At 39.3% G+C, this 20,662-nt stretch overlaps 1 protein-coding gene across 9 annotated transcripts in view; it reads left to right on the forward strand.

Moving 5' to 3' along the window:
* The window catches only part of SATB1 (SATB homeobox 1), a 93,968-nt gene that overhangs the window by 35,729 nt on the left and 37,577 nt on the right, over positions 1 to 20,662 (forward strand). For all 9 annotated transcript variants that reach the window (XM_069772050.1, XM_069772111.1, XM_069772059.1 and 6 more), the window contains 2 exons: positions 10,474 to 10,585; positions 13,299 to 13,753. In XM_069772050.1, coding sequence (XP_069628151.1) covers positions 10,474 to 10,585; positions 13,299 to 13,753 — 567 coding nt within the window. The remainder of the gene's footprint in view (positions 1 to 10,473; positions 10,586 to 13,298; positions 13,754 to 20,662) is intronic.

Consider the following 20,662-nt stretch of genomic DNA (forward strand, 5'->3'; position numbering starts at 1 on the left):
GTGCAGGTCAATTCACACCTGCCACACTTATGCCATTCTGGTCCTCATGTTGCTTTTCCTTGGTGATTGTCAGAGGTAGAGCGAGTTGTGCGTGCGGCTCTTTCCTTCCCCCCTCCCTCCCTGCTCTAAATGTGTGGTAAACCGTGTGCATTGGAAGTGTCTGCTCAGGAATTAAATGGAGTTTAATTTCTGTCCATTAGGAAGCTGCTATCCACATCGCCAATTAAGCCCTCTATTTAAAGGGCGAGGAGATATGTATGTCTACATCTTAATCACTGCTGCAACTGGTTTGCAGAGACCTTCCCTGACTGGTTCAGTTATTACTAGCGGTGGTGGGAGGCACAGAGAGCAGTGTGGTTATAAAACCTACCCAAAAGCTGAGCAAATTCTGTAGGTGCTGTAGCGTCACTGTCAGCAGATTTAAAGCTGAGATACGTCTGTGTTAGGGGACACAGGGGTGTAGGCATAAAGATGCGTCGAGAGAAAATTGAATTTTTTACCTGACAGGAATAAAAGCAAAGTAGAACCCTCTTACTGAAAGGCAATGCTAAGAGAGGAGCAACTCTCGCCTTGTCAGACCAGACTCATTGCATGTTTTCACTCTAATCGTAACTTAGAAGAAGAGATGCGTTTCTCAGACTCTGAGCAAAACTCTCAAAGCTTGCTCCCCCCCCCCGTTTTTTTTTCTTTTTAAATTAGTAATAGGTTCTTCCTTTTTATTTCCAAGAAACATGGTAGGAAAATAAGGCGAGGGTGAGCTTTGACTCTCTTTCCTTGGACACTTCTTTAAGAACAGCACAAATAGTATTAGATTCCCCTGGTGCCTTGCAGCAGTGATCAGAGGGCAGGTTTTTCAGGACAGCAGCAACCTCAGACCTGGCTCACTCTAAGCCATGGAATAAACTACTCGAAAGGGAAAAGTTCTGTTCCCCAGGGGTGGGAACAGATGAAAGGTTCTCCTCATATACACCTGTCTCTTAATTATTTTTATTTTATTTTTTGAGTACTAAGATTTCCTACACTGAGAGTTGCAGTTCTTTCATAAATTTGCACTGGAAGCGGGGGGGAAACTGCGCTAAAGCATAACCTGTGCCTGGCTGTGCCACCTTTCCAAAGGATTTGATACTTTTTAGTAAACTGTCATGGAGCAGGATGAGTTTCGTGATGATGAAAAACCTGAGGCACACACGAAGGACATAACTGTCAATTGCCTTTCTAGAGTTGGAGGGGAGGTTTCAGCTCCCTAAGTTTACCTGTTGTGTTTGTATTTGAATCAGTATACCTAGACTCTGTCAGAATTGTGGGGGGTCGTGTGTGTGCATGTATACATATACACAGGTATATAGATGTGTCACAATAAAATCCCACCAAAATATACTTACTTGCCAGCTAGTATGTCCCCAAGCTCTTAAAGCTGTGTTCCTTATCCTGCACTTTCTGCAAGGAGGACCTTTGTGTGCTAAACCTAATGTAGCTAATTTTTTTTTAAATTTATTTATTTCAATATAAGGGGTGTAACTAAGAAATTTTTTTTAATAAATAGACCCTCAAAGTGCATGTGCATATTCCACATGGAAAGCTAGCTTGAACATTTCTCTTTTGAGATACCTTTATTGAATCTTGCATATTTTCATGAATTCTTCAGAGCATCTATACTTTTCACAAACTCTTGTCAGTGAAAGGCAACAACACAGAGGCAAAATTAGTTTCTTGGCTAACATAGCTGCTTAAAATGTCACCTTCATATGATTTTACTTAACAGAAGTTAAGAATCCACAGTGCATTTCATACTAGAACTCATTTTTCTCCTGACAAATTTTTACATTTTTCTTAGGACAGAAAGTAGTTTGTTCATGTGCTTTTAGCAGCATAAATATCCTCACAGAATTTGGGTCTATATGATTAAGAATCATCAGATGTACAGGTGGCTCATAAAGAGGCACATGGCCTGAAACAATAAATCCGACACTTAACCATTTAAACAAAGGATAGGCAAGGGATGTTACGTTTGGCACTAGAGGGGTATTTAAGCAAGCAATCAGAGGCATGAGAGATGCACAGACTAGGAGCGGAAATCAATGGAAGTTCAAAATAAAAGCTAGCCAGATGTTTAAAAAAAAAAAGTACATATCTAGTGAGGGAGACTACCATGGGACTTGGTGAAAGATCCAGCGCAAGAAGTCTTCAGATCAATATCAGATGTTTGCTCTAGCCCAGCCACAGGTAACTTGGCTGAATTCAGAAATTGCTAGATGAACTTCTAGGGTCTCTTTTTATGTTGAGTCCAAATAGATGCTCAAAATGGTCTCTTTTGGCTTTAAAAATCTGCAAAAACTTGTGTAGAAAAAGGAAAAGAGATCAAAGAAAAGGCTTATCCTAAACACCAGAAGAAATTCAGCAAGACAACTGTTAGTGCTACTGAGTCTGATGACTTCTTGTCTGGACATTGTGCCTTAGGGCTCAACTTCATGCCAGACATCTGATGCTTTGCCTAGCAGAACAGTGGAATCCGAGAAGAGACTTGCTGAAAATCACGTCCTGTTTCCCAGCAAGGAAATCTTCCTTAACGTGGTAGATAATGCTAAGCAATTTTGAAGAGCCTTTTACAAAAACTGTAGTGAAAACAACCATTGCAGCTGGTTGAAGGTAGAGCAATTATCAACATCTCTATCAGAAGAATGTATATACTTCATTTTTGTGGAAAAGTTTTATGTGCCCAAAGCTGAATTTAATGCATTAATAGATCTAAAATGTTCCTTATAACACAAAGCATTTGCATTAGGGTAGCATTTGGAAGCATGTGCATTTAGGATTAGAATTTCTAGATAGGAAACAAGTCAGAAGCACTCTGACCTGGCTGGAACGGAGTGGTTGGAAATAAAAGCAACCTATCTGAGAGGAAGGCTGAAGGTGTCTCTTACTCCGGATTTTCACCAGATCAGTCTGTGAGATATTCAAGGCCCCACCTACCTCAACCTTTATTCCTATACAAGAAATGCTGGTTTGCCCTGTCCACGTCCGTCGTGTATGATCTGGATTGTCTTCCTGGGCTCCAGCTTCCTCTAGTCTCGCTCCCTGTGTCCAAGGAGAAGAGGTGAGCACAGGCGCGCAGGCTGCATGTACTGCATTGCCTAGCGTAGGAACAGCAGCAGCCTGTGGAGGGGCTGAGGACCCTGTCTCCATGTTAGAGGACTGGGAAGGAAGGATGGAATTTACCCTGGAGTAGCTTAGCTCTGGTTCTGTGGACTTGGAAGTCCAGCCACAGTTGGAGCATGGCTTCTGGGTTTGGCTTCATCTAGCAGGAATTCTGCCTGTACACCCCAAGATAGCTTTGTGATGGGCATCGAAGTAGGAGCAGTGGGGAGAGCCCTTGAAAATATGCATTCCCAATTCAAGCTAAAAGAGCAGTTTAAAGCAATCTAGTTACTTCATAACAGCTTTTTCAAGCAGATTGCTGGCTAAAATGGATAGTGCTTTCCTTACCCGTGGAGCTTTCAGGTTTCAGAGCTCTTCTGGCAAAGGCACTTGCAGACTAAATACCTTAGGATGTAATAATTCACCCCTCAAAATACAGGACCGTTTTCATTCCATGAAGTAAACCAAGAATTAACTTACTGAATACTGATTATTTTGCATTTTATATTTTATCCACGTTGATTTTAGGAAGGGTTTAGCCAGGACTTTTACTACTACGTACCTGCCATTTACAAATGGTGTGCAATAAAACCCGGGATTCTTAAAAAGATTCATGTTGGACATCTGACAATGAAGGCAAAAATGTGTTATGTCATCTTATCTTTTATAGGTTGAGGTTGTGACTTCTTTTTCTTTCTTTTTTTTTTAAAGTCTAAGCACTTGCCATAAAGCTTGTAAAGCAGTTATGAAGTTCTTCAAATCTGAATTAACGTTTCCCACCTACCTATCTTTCTCTCTAAGCTTTTAACCTTTGTAGATATAAGACTAGTATCTTGGGAAGCAGCTTTTTATTTGAGCTTTATTTATATCTGTCAGTGGGAGATGCTCGGAAAACATTGGGAGAATGCTGCTCTGTCATGCAGCAACTGGGAATTTACATTACAAAATGGTAAAAATAATGCAAGGATCAGTTCCTTCAGATGCTGAATCCTCATTTCTGATTTTCACAATCTTCTCGTGTGGGTATATTTCTATACATATACAAATATATGTGTATATGTATGTATATACAGTTGGGATTCTTTTTGGTTTATGTCTTCCCTCATTACATTCAGTGTAGCTTCATGTTTACGTTAATATGTACATTTATAATACATAAGGACAACATAAGGCAGAAAAGGAGGAGGAGATAATTTAGGCTTTACAAGGACAGGAGAAAGGAGGAAAGACATGCTTATGTATTGGAAGAAATGCTAGTGCCATCATTTTAAATCTGTCTTTAGGCAGTTTTAACTTATATGACCAGCATTTGCCATGCAGATCCTTACTTCTCCTGACCCTGGCAACAGTATGGAGGTCAGATAGCCATCCAAGTGCAATGCCAAAGGCACAAACAAAAGTTTTTTCTTCTCTGTCCATCTGTGGGTTTTTCCATTATCCTACATGTTTATAGGGCATATGACAAGAAATTCCATTGCATTACTTGCTATAGTTCAAGGTAACAGACCAAGGAATTCAACATAATTCTTCATATGCAATTAAACTGTCCATTTCATTATTCCTTGTTCAAAAAACAGCTAGTGGCTGGATATATTTGATCTGCTTTTATTCGGAGTGGCAGATGATAATTCTCTGCCATACCAGAACACTAAGAACAACATTTTGCCCTGGTTGGGTTTTTGCAGTACGTGGGCTGGCGTAGGCGGAGGCAGGCTAAAATCTTTTGATTTGGGGATAATCTTGTGTTATCCGGTTGGGGCTTGAATGTCCCCTTCTCATTTGAAAAATGTTAACGTAGAACCTCCTGAGAAATAAGCACTCCTAAGAGTACGGCTTGTATTAAAACTGGTGCTTGTGATTTCCACGCAAACAAAAGCCACTGATAGTGGCTAGGATCAGGGAAACAAAGTTCCTCTGTCCTTTATGAAAAGATCCTCCTCCTCCCCCCTCAATCTTTAAGTTCTGTTCTGTGCTGCAACTTTATCACTATTCAAACTAGGTCTAGGGACAAAGGCTCATAGCTTTTCTCTTTTTCTTTTTTTTTTCTTTTTTTTTCTTTTTCTATTTTTTTTTTTAAAGGCATGTTAGGGTTGCAGCATTGGAACATGCTACCCTGCTGGTGTCTAGGGATGTAAAGTGGAGGATTTATAGAAGAGAAAATAGAATAGAGCCTTAAAAGTTTGGCTTTAAAAAATGGAGCCAGTAGTTTGACAGATTGTTCAGTAAATGTTCATTTTATTGAGAATTATAAAAAAGGTGCTTAACGCCTCTGTGCCATTAATATAATACATTAAAAGGTTACTGTCAAGATTAGTGTTTCAGCTCTGAAAATTGACTGTAGGGTTTATGGGCAGCACTGTTCATATTCTGCTTGGAAGATGAGGTGTCTTCTACTTACCACTTGACAAAACCATTATGTTGTTACAAGGCTTTATACTGAAAAACTTGATAAATGGTAAAACATAAATAAAATCTCATTTGAAAAGCGGGAGAATAGTTGCTGTCTGTCTCATAGCCAGATTTAGCAGATGCGGGTTTGAATGTAAAACAGTTGTGAAAATAGCCAGTGTCAAACTAGTGCAAAATTAAACTTGTGGGGTGTTCTGTTTTCAGTGCCTGTTATTGTTGAAGTACTCCATTTCAAAAGCATGCATTCCTTCCTACAGAAAAAAAATCAGATTCCTTAGTTGAAATTAATTAGCATTCAGAAACCAGATAGCATGTTTTTGGGTATTCATGAGATCTCTGTTTGAAAAAATGTTTTTAACTTGTAGAAATGTGTTGCAACACACAGATGGGAAGAAAAAGAAAAAAAAATCTCTTTAGCAAGCACTGTGTGTAAAAGGAATATTACATTTTGCACGCTCCTGATTACCCTGTGTAAACAGTTTTTGACATCTGTCTTTATAGTTTTCGAGGAGAGGAAGACTTTGTTAAAAGAACCATTTTTATACAGCAGTCACCATTTCAGTCTTGCTTTACCTGTATTATGAAAGCAGATGGTCTGCATGTCTTTTGAATATTTATAACTATCAAAAACAATCTCTTGCTATTCACCCTTAGGCTTATGAGATGTCAGGACTGTTCTGGTTGAAAAAAAATCATCTTGGGTGTTTACAGAAAGAGGATTACATTAAGCTGAAATGACTATACATTTTCCAGTTTAATATTTGTCCATCAGCTGTTTAATCGTATTTAGATAATTGTGTAAATAAGTTGTTGCAGCCCTTGCCCCTTCCACTGAGCTGGCTTGAAGCTTTAAACACCGATGAATGAGTTGCAAAAAAGCTCGGGTTTTTTTTTTTTTCCTAGTTAAACAACCTGGAAGGCCTAAATAAGTTTTGGTTACAATGCTCCTTTTGAGGGAAATGTTTCATTTTCAAAGGAATCCCCGATACCTAATTCAGCCGAGTTGTTTTAGGAAGCTGCTGTGTCTGTTACTCTCTGCTAAGTCTGTTAGCATGTATTTGTTCTGTGTAAATACTGCAGCCCAACTACCCCTTCATGAGGCATGAAAACAACCTCATTCTGCCCATATAAAAATAATTTTAAGGTTATTTAGGGGAAGTTTTGGGACTGTGGGGGTTAAAAGCTTTTTTGACTGGAAGCTGAGCAATCACTGATAACAGATTTTGCTGTGGTTGGTTGATTTGGCAGAAAAGCATGAACAGTTTTGGTTTAGATGATTGAATTAACCTGATTAACATTGTTTTTGTTGTTTTGCAAAAAGGACAACAGTATACTTTTAGCGATGTTCGAACAATACTTCACCTGGTTGGAGAGCACTGTTGGAGGCAATGACTCAGAAATGCCTCCCTTGTAGTACCTGCAGCGGTGGCTACGGCGACCAGCCAGCATGAAAGGCTCGGGTCCTTCCCATGTCTTGCAGGATGCACCTTGCGTTGGGCTCTGGCACAATACGAAAGGTGTCTGATGCTACTGTTTTATCGGGTTTTATTTGATGGGTGTATGAAAAGAGTTCTGGTTGAGATTTAAGATATTCCCCAGGGAGTTCCCCAACTTCTTTGAGAAATGATGGTGTCTGGTTTTCAAACCTCTGGTATTTAATCTTCGTGAGAGAATGGGATTTGGTTCAAACTACGCTGGGTGAACCTCAGCTGAACTTCAGAACAAATTCCGCCCCTACCTCCACACAGTTGTTGGATGCCTAATTATAATTAACTTATTTGGCTAAAAAAAGAGCACTTGGGCTGCAGCAGATGGTATCATTCCAGAATAGTGGGATTTCTGTGAAGGTGGCATCATTTCAGATGAGATCTCCTGATTCTCATAACAGGACTGCAAGTGATGTGGTTGGGGAGGGGGTGTGGAGAGAGGGCAAAGAGGGAAATTTGGGATCTTGAAGTCTTGCAACTTTCTTTCAAGGATAAACTTCTAGGAAATACCTTAAGACTGCAGCTCTGTGACCAGTTTTTGCGTTCTTTCAATTTTCTTTGTGGCGTGTGAAAAAGAAATCAGATTGAGAGATGAATGTGATGCATGTGAATATTTGTATGATATATTTATATTCGTCATCCTTGTATATGGAAGACATCTGCCTCTGTGCCTTACAGATAAGGAATGTCTATGTACAGTAGTACCTGAATATGATGTGCTTCAAATACAATAATTTTCATTTTGATTATTGATAAGTATAAGCCAAGACACGGGGAGCTCCTCACATGTAATGACCCAGGAAATAAGAAAAACTTCAGTATGCCTCCAGTCTAGATTGTGGATCTCTGAAGACCACTAACTCATTGGGTTAATCTTCAGTTTTAGGCCCTAAGTATAGTGGGCATTTGTCTATGTAGATTGCCATTAAAACATATAGGAACTCTACAGCAATAGGAATGATATAGGGATTTCTATAGTAAAGTGCGTCTCTCTGCACTGATGTGACTGCAGGTTTGATGACAATAAATAAGGCATAGAAACAATGAAATTCAATGTTGTCAAGTTATTTTCTGAGTTAACAAGGTAGTAATATTTTATCTGGCTTGTAAAATTTTGCCTTCAGTGAATTAGTAAATAAATCATTGATTCCTCCTGATGAGGATTCTTAGCGTAGGTAATATCACTTGAATGCTTGCATGAAGTGTTCTCAAAGAAAAAGCAGGATAATTTTCATTTTAAAATGTGTTGATAATGTCTGTAGGGTTTTTTTTTTTATCTACTTTGAAGAGCTGGAGTAAAATCCCAGTATTAGCCATCAGAGCCTGAAATTCATATTGTGTCAAAGAAGCTAAAATTCCTAGCAGTGTTATTTAAACAGACCAGTCCCCTATTTGGTTGTAAAATAAAGTAACTGCATTACATTTATTTCTGAAGAAGCAGTCACAAACTGTCATGTCATTGGCATATCTTCTTTGTAAAATGACATGGAAGGGAGGACTAGGAAATTCTAGACAAACATCTTCATCAATAATAGGTAATTTATTAAAATTATTATTAATATACACATTTTCATACTTACTAAAGTTGTTTGGGCAGGAGAAGACATATGAAAGGTACAAAGTAAGATGAGAAAAAACCACTCTGAAGTCTAAATGACATCCACAAAATATGCAGAAGCTAATATGGGATGGTGGCCCATTACATGTGCAGTTTCTATTTTGCACATGCAGTTATGCAGTTTTTGTATGTATAGTAAGTGTGCATTCATATAATTTACCAGTTCAGATCCAGAGGACTTTTTAAATCATGCCTTATGTATCATGTGCCTATGTTTAAAATGGTTTAATCTGTAAAAGAGCTTAAACAATAATTTTGTAAGTATTAGACATTAATGATACTGCTATTATATTGGAAATTGAAATTGGGTTCAGCTGAGCTTGGTTCAGGTCATTCAGGCTAGAGTTGCAGTAGTCTATTAAGATTTCATTTTCCTTTTATACCACTGACAAAAGGCTTCTAGCTAATTTCAGAAATGCCAGGTTAATATCAAGGAATCGTAAGAATTTTGGTGATTCAGAGAAACATTAAAATAGCTGCCTGGTGAGTAGAGGGTATCCACATTTGGCCTCACTTTCGCAGTTCTGAGCCTCCACAAATAGCTTGTTACTGAGTAATACATTAGAAAATGGTTATAATGAACTTCACTAAGATCAGTAATCAAGGTACTTTTACTCAGAAGTGAACTAGTCTTATAGAAGAAGGCTCATATTGCATTTTTACTCCAAACTCTTTCTTCCAGTGTTTACTGCAGTTTGTGTAACAGAGGGTTAATGCTGTACATCAATTTTATGACAGTACAAATATAGCTAAACATTACATGCTGAATAGCGAAGAAACATAATAATCAGGGCTTCATCTTCTTGGCTGTCATTGTCTTCTCAATACGCTGGACAATTCCTGTAGTTAAGCTAAAAGGAACTGCTTTCCACATAGACATCTAAAGGGTGGCAAAGTTCAGTCTATTGAAATTACATTTGCTAATTTTGTTGTTCATACATCATATCCTGAGTATAATTTTCAAGTTGGAGCATTATCTCATTTTGCAAGGCTTAGTCTTAATTGATTTTGTAAAAGAATGTAGTGGAACTGAACGTTTTATGCATTGTAAATTCTACTATTTTAAAATTGGTCAAAACTGAGCAGAAGGTAAAATTCTCACTGTAGCTATCTGATATCTCGAGAACCTTTGAGAAAAAATTGTCTCTATCATCCTTTGGTCTATTTTACAGCTAATATTCAGTTACAGAATTAGACATGACAATAAGAGCTTTTCATAAGCCTGTTCTGCAAATCACTTAAAATACCCTGTTTAGGAAAAGCAAGTCTGTGTTCGTTTTGGGTTGTTACATACATATTTTATTTTACCCTCTTATTTTATCCTACTAATAGGTCATTCAGATAAACTTTCATTGCACTATTTTCTGGTGTCTGCCCTGTGATAAGTGGCACAAAGGGAATGGGCATGGGTAACTTGGGGCATTGCTTGCGTTTTTAGCGTCAGCATAGGATTTGTATGCCTGTAAACTTGTGTGGGTACGTGAAGGGTCAATCAAACTTAAAAGCAGAAATAGTACAAACAAAATGCACTTCGAAGATTAACATCTTCCATCCAGAGCACATCCCATTGCCTGATGTTTCTTGGTTGATAACTTTGTTCTTCCCTTAGTACATCTGCTTTTTTTGCTCCCATTTACAATACACCTTGGTTTGTTTTTATGCTCAATTAATGAGTTTTTTAAAAGGCTTTGGATGATAGGATTAAAAATGCAATATGGTTCTCAAACTCTAAAAATATAATGGTTTCGACAATTGAGGTAATTTGTGCTTTGACTTGTACTGCTCTGTATTACAGATTTTTTTTCTTCTCCCCTTTTCACACAGAGTATGATTTCTTCCATTGTGAACAGCACTTACTATGCAAATGTCTCAGCAGCAAAATGTCAGGAATTTGGAAGGTGGTATAAACATTTCAAGAAGGCAAAAGATATGATGGGTAAGCAAAAAAAAAAAAATTTAAAAAAATTGCCGTGATGGTGGATACATACCATTATGTGTCACGTTGAGGTCTGTCACAGTCATAAGGAAGCCAGGTCCCTTCATGATAAGTTTAGGATGCTTTTGATGAGTAGATGTAGAAAGTACATATATAGTGAAAGAATTCATTTAAATAAATATTTGCTATTGAAACAGCCAAACTGACTTGGGTTGCCAGAGATGTAAAGCTGTCATTCTGTAAATCTAGAGATCTTCTACCACCCAGAATAATTGTTTAAAAAACCTGTTCCTGGAACTGTGATGGACTGATTTTTTGAATCGGGGTGGGGGGGGGGGGTTGTTGGTGGGTTTTTTTGTGGGTTTTTTTTTTCCTCTGGCTAATGTATATTTAAAGAAACAGGCTTCTATAACTATCACTGCCTTCCAAAAACACTGCTATAATTTTATAAATTCATATCTTTCTCTAACTTTGGGACCCTGATTTCAATTCATTTTAACAAAGTTGTTGTGACAATTGTTTGCTTTTTGTAGTAAGTACAAGTAAAATACTGGAGAAAAAAAATCCATCAGTGGGACATACTAATTCTGTAATACCTTATATATTTCTGTATTGTCCCTTTTTAAAACTATTTCTTAAACCTGTTAACATAATTTTAAACACTTTATGTCAGAAAATTTCTATGTAGTTTTCAACAGAATGAAGAAATGGGACCTCAATTTGGATTGAATTTTGAGCTTGACTTAGCTTTCAGTATTTGAAGCAAAATCATTCATCTACCAAAACAGGTTCCTTGCCTTTTATAGCTTAAGGCTGTAATGAAGACAATGCATCACTTTTGTGATAATTGCTTGAATTACTATTCCAAGTGAATGGCCCACTTGGGTTGATCTCTACTTTCCGCCAGTGAAAAAAGGCAGCTTCTTTCCTTTATCTACTTTATACCTTCTGCGCAACACCGAGCCCTTCTTCTGAGACCACCGAAGTCGGTGGTAAGACTTCACTTGGTTTCAGGTGGTCCGTGCGCGAGGCAGCAGAGTGCCTGCGTGGGATGGTGACCTCTGCAGCAGCCTCTCCCACCTCCATTGCAGCAGTGCTCCTGCATGGGGCAGCCCCTGCCAAATTTTCCTTACGTGACCTGCCAAGACAGGTTCGCCATCCGTTCATCCATCCGTTCATTCGGGGACAATGAAGCCAGTGCATAGGAAACATGGGGAGTGTGTGTGGTGTGTATTCCTGTGTTACCTAATGCTATGGGGAGAGGCAGCACTGCCCCCAAAGCCACAAGGGTGAGGAGCAGCGGGTGCTCTGCTGGAGGACTGATCCAGGCTCTGCACACCACACTTCTCTGCAGAACAACCGGCTTGCTTTTTATTTTTTAAATTTCTGCCCGTGATAGGACAGAGGCGGAATGCAGGGCTGCGTGTGGGAATCCAGGTGCCGATTTCTTCTTCCAGCTCTCACCCCTGTGGAGGAAAGGGTGGTCTTGCACTGAGTGACTGTTAGTGAAGATCATAATTACTATGAAAAGCTCAGACACTGCCTTTTTATTTGTTTAATATGCTTTACTAGTATAAGAAAAAAATTGCTACCACACTTTTGTGAAGCTACTGGAGCTTTGGTTTTCAAATAAAGCATATTTTCTTAAGGCTATTTCCAGACCAGCATTGCTAAAGCTCTAGAACTGAGATTGTTTAAAATGAAAAAGTGACATACACTGATAAAAAGGAGACTCCTTTACTTCAGCCTAGAGTTATTTTATGTTGTCTTATCTTGCACAAGAGGGGAGCTGGAAGAACTCTTGTAGTTTAAAAAACTATGTTGTTAATTAAAAAGGAGGGTGTGTCAAGACAGATGAGTTAATATAAGAAAAAAATTCAACCATGTTGCAAGTCACTGAAAAAAACATGCATACATGGTTGCAAGATAAAGCAGCCCATCTGTGTAATTTACATAAATTATACTAGTTCCTAGCAGTCCCATACAATTGATGCAGCATCTAGAAATTAGCAGAGCATGGGGAGGTCCACACCCCACCCTGCTTGTTACAGATTTCTAGTGGCTGGGAACTGCAGATGTCATGGCGGGGACATGGCGGGAGGAACAAAACCAGTCACTGGGGTCGTCTTTCTCTCTGGTCCTCTCTGGTCGGGGTGTGCTTTCCCATGACAGACCCCCTTACCGTTTGCGCAGATGCACTTACCATTTCACCTGCATCTTCTGCAGCGCACAGAGTGGTTTCCTGTCTCTCATCTGTGCCCCCTCTCTAGTTGCTTACTGCCTTGTCTGATGTCCCCCGCATCCATTGCTGCGGGATGAGCTCTGCAAAAACGCTCGGGGTTTGGCTGCATTGCGCCTTTGCCAAACTCTCAGGAGGTTACTCCTTTGCCGTACGTGGTTTCCAGCATGTGGTTTTGCCTCTGATGTTCTGCTGGTACCTCCTAGGGCCCAGTGACGATGATGGGCAGTTTGTTGGATTTTTTTTTTTTTTTTAAATAGTCACTACACCATTATTTGTACGTAAATTTTGAAGGCAAATAGCTGCAACAGTGATGTAATAGGCCCTCTGATCTAGGCTGGACAGTACAGTAAGCTTGAACCTGAATGCGCCATTTTATATTTGTTTATTTTTATTAGCACGTCTTGCGAGGAGCATGAAGTTTGTGATTTCCAGTCTTATGTTGGCTTTTTCAATGTTTCTTTTCCACCATAGTTGAGATGGATAGCCTTTCTGAACTATCCCAGCAAGGTGCCAACCATGTCAACTTCGGTCAGCAGCCGGTCCCAGGGAACACAGCCGAACAGCCTCCATCCCCTGTTCAGCTTTCTCATGGTAGTCAACCATCAGTTCGGACCCCGCTTCCAAACCTGCACCCTGGACTTGTATCTACTCCCATTAGCCCTCAGCTGGTAAATCAGCAGCTGGTAATGGCCCAGTTGCTGAACCAGCAGTATGCAGTGAACAGACTTCTAGCCCAGCAGTCCTTAAACCAACAGTACTTGAACCACCCTCCTCCTGTCAGTAGATCCATGAACAAGCCGTTGGAGCAGCAGGTCTCAACAAACACAGAGGTGTCTTCCGAAATCTACCAGTGGGTCCGTGATGAACTGAAACGAGCAGGAATCTCACAGGCAGTATTTGCACGTGTGGCTTTTAACCGAACTCAGGTCAGTCATCTTTTTTCTTATTTTTTTTAAATCTGAGTCCCTTCTTTCCCTCTCTATTTTGTAATTATCACCTTTTAAGTCTCTCTCCTCATTTCTGCCTTGCCACTTAGCTCCTGTGAAGGAATCACGCTTCTTCCTTGCAGGACCAGTGTCCATGTTGATAAAATACAGAAATCTTCAGTAATTGGTTTGTGGAAATACCCATGGTTCTTACAGACACCTTGGTTCCTCTCCAGTTGTGATGGTTTATGAATAACTGAATATTCCCTGGGAAGGAAATGAACAGCTCTATGCAGAACCATTCACAAAGTCACCCAACAGATTGCCTTTTGTGTTGCAAAGGTATACCCATCCTGACCACATGCATGTACTGAACAACTTGTCTTCTTTCACAGGTGTACTGGAGATCGTCTTCTATTCTTGTTCACGTTTGTTTTTACTATTTTGTAGTGAAAGTCTAAATAATATCTTTTCAGGCTTCTGAAAAGATTAAAAAAAAAAAAAAGCTTTATTTTTAGATCATCTACTCTTTTCATGTATTTTTGCAGTTTGTTGCAAAAACAGTAGTTGCTGAGATTGCCAATGTCCACGTCAGAACATATACTTCAGCTCTTCAATGCAGAAGAAGCTAGCCCTAGCAAAGCTGATAAGTAACACTAAAATGTGTTATTTTTTACACCTGTTTTAGAAGCTAACCCTGTTATAATTTATTCTGCTCTATGAATTTAACTTAATGCCATGTTGCATGGAATTTAATCAAGCAGAAATTATGGAAGAAATGTCAGTATATCCAATGGAAATAATAAGATCTCAAAATTTTAGAAGTCTATTTTAACAGAAAATAAAATAGGAATTTTTTTTAATAGGAAATATTTTAAAAAGACATAGGTAAATTTGCCTTGGATTTCACATTTTTAAACTTAGGGAACAATTATTTGTCTACTGCAGAATACAGTAAAAAAAAAACAAACCATAATTTGGGCTTCTCTTGAAATGTTGATGTTTCTCCCTGCATAGCTTAGAGAATAAAAATTCTGTTTCAAATGCACTGGTACCAGGTTTGAATCAGCATGTCATTTGTAATTGTTCTGAATTATTATTGCCTTAAAAATTTTGACATCCTCCTTTAGCTAAAAGAAAGTAGAGTCATGGTGTGAATTCTCTGTAGAGCTCTGTGTGTATGTGTGTGTATCTTTCCTCTTAACAGCAGAGGAATCTTTCAAGATCTGGGTCTTTCATACCAAATTCCATGGGATACATTAACTCATGCAAGGATTACTTACGTAAGTTGAGTCCAGGCAGTGTCAGTTGTTATATTTACAAATAAATGGCATAGAGTTTTGTTTAATACAATGTTTAATATTTTAGCTCATGAAATTATAAAGTATTGAAGTAATAATTGTAGCTTCAAGTTACAATGGTTTGCAGCTGCTATCTTACCTGGACAAACAGCCAAGCAAATCATTTAGAAAATAATTAGTTTATTATATATTTATTTCTTTCTCAGACTTGCCTAAAAGCAGCTTGTTTTCTCTCAACTTTCTTCCCCCTGCAAAGTCATTTGTTCAGTTTTTGTCAGGTAGTTTTGCCTACAGCTTTTGGTCTATCGTCTGTGCATGGACAGTATTTGTTACCTAAAATACAAGGATGATTGGTTCTGACTGGACATTGAATTTATATGACACTGTATGAGAAGTTGCTCTTGAGATGTGGTGAATGCAACTGTAGAACCAGATTTCTAGGGCAAATAGTGATTCCTGATTACTATATATTTTTCTTACTACCAGTGTTATTAAATATTTGTTTAAAGTTCAATTCTTCCACAGATGTTGTGGTTAACCATCTTGGTAAACTGTGTTCAAAGTGACCTAAAACTGCGAGGAAACCCCAAAATGAACGTTGAAAACAAATTCCATGAAGAGATATGAAATATATATGTAATATACTTTGGCAATTTTCAGCCAAATCAACTTGAAATAATACAGGGTAGTATCCCTATATCCTACAAACTGTGTTAGCTAATCGAATTAGTATTTGCAGTTAGCTACATAAGATTTTGCAGTATTTGTTATGTAATGTGGCAAACATAGGGAACAGAAGGGAAAAATACTAGGAGCATAGACAATGTTAGCCTCAGTGTTGCCAAGAAATAGCATACTTTTCATATGAAGCAAAGCCCTACTGAAATCCAGAGGAGTTTCTTGTAGGCACATTTCACCTTTGCAAAACTGAAAATTGTCAGTTTTACCCACAGTAACAGCTAATGTCCAAGTATAAACATAGGTAGAGATACCTGTGATTCTTATATGAAAACACTTAAATTTGTTCTGCTTGCTGTACTTCAGAATTTATCACAGCTTATTCAAGGATACACCACATTTAACTAAAATTAGAGCAGCATTTTAATAACTGATGCTATTTAGAAGTTCGTTTCTAATATTGATGTAATATCTTTTGTCTTTTTTTTTTGGTTTATTTTTTATTTTGGCTAGAGCAAGTAAAAATGCTTGTTTAAATTCATCTACTGTTTTCTGAGATAAAAAGCTAACTCAGGCTTACCACTGACATTTTTGAAACTGTCACAAGCATATTTGAGCCGTGTCCAGGGACCATATCATGCCATCAGTTTCTAAAGGCAGAAGATGTCACTGAAATCGCTTAGGAGTTCTGTGCAAAAAAACCCTGATGTCGAGATACAGTCTCAGATGAGGGGAGAGATTTGCTTTCTGCATAAAAGTTAAGGAAGGAAGTGAACTATAAACTAAAAGTAATTTCCTTAATGTTTTGGCAATAAAAGTGGACTTTGGTGGAATTGGCTGAAGATGTTGGCACCTCTTTTTTTACAGACTTGTGCTCTACAATGTGAATACAGAATTTGGTGGCAGGTTTCGGTGGGAAGGGTGGGTTCTACCGGCTTAGTGTGGTAATTCAACACTGGCCCTAATTTTCAAAAATTTTTTGTTTGGGGGCAAAAATGTTGAGTAGAAATATTTCTACCTCTTCCCAGCTCAAAGGAAAGGATTTGATAAAATTACTTCTGAAAACCAGGGTGTCTTTTTTTTTAATTATCATCTATTTATAAGGTGGACCCCCCACCACCACCACACCTCAGAAAATTGAAGCAGTGTCCTTAATATCTTCTTGGATAACTTCCCCCCTACCCTTGACTTCAAAATGGTAGTTTCAAAAATGTGTAGTTCTCAGGAATGTGCCTTGCAAAGTTTAATCAAAGAGGAGTCCAGAAAGCTGTAACTTGAATGAAAATTAACATCTATACAGGCACAATAGAACAATTGTTGTAGGGAGCAGAAGTAGTTTTGGAGGGTGGAGCGCCTCTCCCCATGAGAAATTTCACAGTAGTCCTTCTAGGAAGGCTTCAGAGCGCAGTGGGGTCTGAAGTGTTATTTGTCCTTCAGCAGTTGCGATTCCAGCTCACTGGCTGCAAAGAAACAGATTGAATCCTGTTAGCACCTCTTTGTAGTGCACCAGGGAAAAGTTTGTTGAGTCAGGATTTGCGCTGGTCCATCCGAGTTTCACCTCAAGCATGGCTACCAAGCGTGTCTACCAGTCTCTCTGTTTGCTGGGGTAATTTTGGCAAATCGAGCCACTTATGTTTTGGTTGCCGTTTGGCAGAATTAATAAACATGGTATTTTTTCTGGCTGACGTCAGTGCACTATGCAGACACCTCCGCTCTCTTGAAAGAGCGAGTTCAGTCTCTTCTTGCGCTTCGCTGGTGAGAAAATGTCATTTGGGCTCAGGTCGCTGGCCTGGGTGGCACGGAGCAGCCACGGGGCGCCGGCGCCGATGCATCGGGACAGCCCCGCAGAGCGCGGTGCCCACGCCGGCCTCTGCCAGAGCCTCCCGTCAGCAGAGGGGCTCAGCCTGCCCCTGCAAATTCGCAGTTGAACTGAGAGGCTCTCTGCTCTGTTTTGTGCTTCTCAAGAGAGCTGGAGCGGAGCATCGGCGTTTGTTCAGCTGAACCACCTTCGGCGGCCTGAACAAATAAACAAACTTCTGTACCCTTTCTGTCGTCTGTTTGTAAATGTAAACGTGAGTCAGGAAACGGAAAGCTTGGGTTCCCACAAGCAAGTCTGACATTTGACTTGAAGGCGTAGCTTAACCTGGTGCATGGCAGGGTGACATGTACGTACCGCATGAGCAAGGAATTGTGTTAGTCATGGTTGTGGTTGGAACTGTAACTCGGGGCTGCCCGTCTCTGTTTGTGTACACTTTCAACCATAACATTTGCCGTATGAACTCGGGTGCTGCTGTACAGAGGTGACCTCTCGGCTCCATCTTCGCGAAAGGAGGGGGAGTGCTTTTTGCTGCTTGTGCCATGTCTGACTATTGTAATTTTTTTTCTTCCCACCAGTGACAGTTTTTCAACTTGCGGGTTTTAAGTACTTCTCAGCGTTTCTGCCAGATACCTTTTCTTTCCCCCTCCTTTCTACTTCACCCCCATGCTTGTTTAAAATATTAGCTGCCAGGATACATTGCCTTTCATTCATGTATAATGCCTTTTCTCATATGTGAAAACTTTTGTGTATTTAGGACTGTGCTCGTGCTAATTCTGGGCAATTGCTATTTCGAGGGAGAACACTTGGATGCAGTAAACGGCTCCATGTAATTTTAAAACAAAATCTAAGTTTACACAAACCACCTTCTCAGGCACTTTTTTTTTCCTCCACTTTGTCTTTGGCACACTTTATTTTCCAGTAAAATGAAAAATGAAGATGGATTATTCAAAATTGATAACAGTAATGGACCATCATGTAATGTTTTATTGAATTTGAGTTCTGTAAATTATGTGGTAGAGAGAAATTTGCCTGCTTAACTATAACAGAAATTGCCACTGTATTCATATAATTCTTCGTAGTGTAATTTAAGAAAAAGCACACTACCCATATCACTATTGAATAAAAGGTAAAAAGGTGCTATTACACTATCATGACAGCTCTCCTCTTGCTACTAAGCGACACAGATAAATGTGTCTGCTTATAACTTACTTGGCAGGGATCCAGGCTTGTGGGTGGAGCTTGCGAATAATCTTCCACCTGGACATGGGATGGGAGCACCCTGCAACAGAGAGGGGTAGCGTTCAGGGATGTTCTGCCTGTTTTGGGGGAGGTTTGGGCAAATGGCATTTTTCTTCTGGGAGCTTTGAAGTTCTATCAGGCTGATAAAATCTATTTGAATCAGTGATTATGTTCAAAGAGGAGACAAACTGGGGGCCAGACAGTGTTTTTGTTCATATTGGCAGACACTTTCATTTATCTCCATTTTTAAAGAATTCATCGTTAGCTTTTGAAAGCCCTGATAATATTTATTGAACATTTTTGTGCAATTAGTAATGAATTATACTTGTGATGACATGTAAACTTTCTTTTTTTCAATAAGACCTAGTAACATTTTAAGAAAATACATTTCCAGTGCAAAAAGAGTACAAGGGAGGAACAGTGAGGAGGACTCTGAGCCTAACAGTGTTTATAGTCTCTATGCAAAACAGCATTTAGCTTTTACGCAACCTGAAGTACAATATCAGGAGATCACACCAAGACTTGTACCTTGGCAAACCAGTTCAGGCCTGGTAAAACGAACGGTAAATCTCTGCATATCGGCACAGGGCAGGATATGAGAGCTGATGTTTTCTTTCTAGGATTTTCCCATTTTACATCTTGTCTAACAATCTTTAGCTGAAGTTTTGTGCTCAGAAAATTGAATAGTAGAAATGAAGTAATATATGAAGCAGGCAAACTGTATTGTAAGACTTTGCCTGCACCCGGTACTATACCTTATTTCTCATGTTATTTTCTTGCATATTCTGACCTTTAGGTTCAAAGCTCCTAGAAGAAAACACCTCTTCCTTGCTTTCTCCCCACTCTCTCATCTCCTCTGATGTCTCTGCATCTGTGTCCTCTGCTCTGCTCCCAGCTCATGCGAAGAGTCATGGCAGTGATGGGGGAAGGAGAGGGCAATGAATGCTTAATGGCATATCTAATCACCAAGAGGTGTCCTGCAGCAATGGTTGTACTGACAAACGCAAGAAAACTACAAAACCCAATTTTCTTTATTTATTTCACTGAGGGGGGAAAAGTTATACAAGAAAAACAGCCTTTTCGGCTTTTTTTAGCTGCCCACTATGTGGCAAAGGCTTATATTAGCAAATATTTTCTATTATGGGCTAAAGTATTTTTCAAGGACATTTCCTGTGGCTGACAATAGGCTGTCTGTTAGTAAGGAGCCTCCTCTCCTGCCGATGATCAGTCCACTTGAGTTCAGTTTTTCTTTCTTCTTTTTAATCCTGGTGCAGTGGTTTTCAGCACAATAGCGGTCAGAAATCAAATGTGTTTACACCTCCGTTGTACATCCTGTGCTCTGCAGACAGCTTTGCCTTGTCTCCAGTGGCACAAAGTCATTCTTTGCCTCCCTTGGAGGATGGGTCATGTAACCCTACCACTGACAAACAGTAGTAACTGTGGGTTTGACTACTTAGAAGTAGAAAAAAATGGAAGACAAGAATTTAATTTCCATATTTGCTAATAAGTAAATTTATTATTAGATTAGTCATTAAGAAAAATTTTAAAACTTACTCTCCACCGAAATGCCACTTTTGTGTCTTAATGCATTTATTTGCCTTCTGCGTAGTTTCTGCCTGGATACCAGAAAAGAGGAGGGATGAAGAATAGTGGTAAGAAAGTATCCCCCAGGATTATTATTTTTTTAATCCTCCTCCAAATTATTTTTCATGCTCGGTGCTATAAAGACTGTTTGTGTTTTCCATCCCATTTCCCTCTTATGTGTGCAGGCACAGACAGGGCCATGAGGACCACACTGGCCCCAGTATACTGGTTAGCACCTCCGTCCTTATCGCCCCTGAGAGATGGAGGGGCAACGGGGGAAATGCAGAG

Source organism: Haliaeetus albicilla, chromosome 2 (genome assembly GCF_947461875.1).
Source record: "Haliaeetus albicilla chromosome 2, bHalAlb1.1, whole genome shotgun sequence".
Lineage (NCBI taxonomy): Eukaryota > Metazoa > Chordata > Aves > Accipitriformes > Accipitridae > Haliaeetus > Haliaeetus albicilla.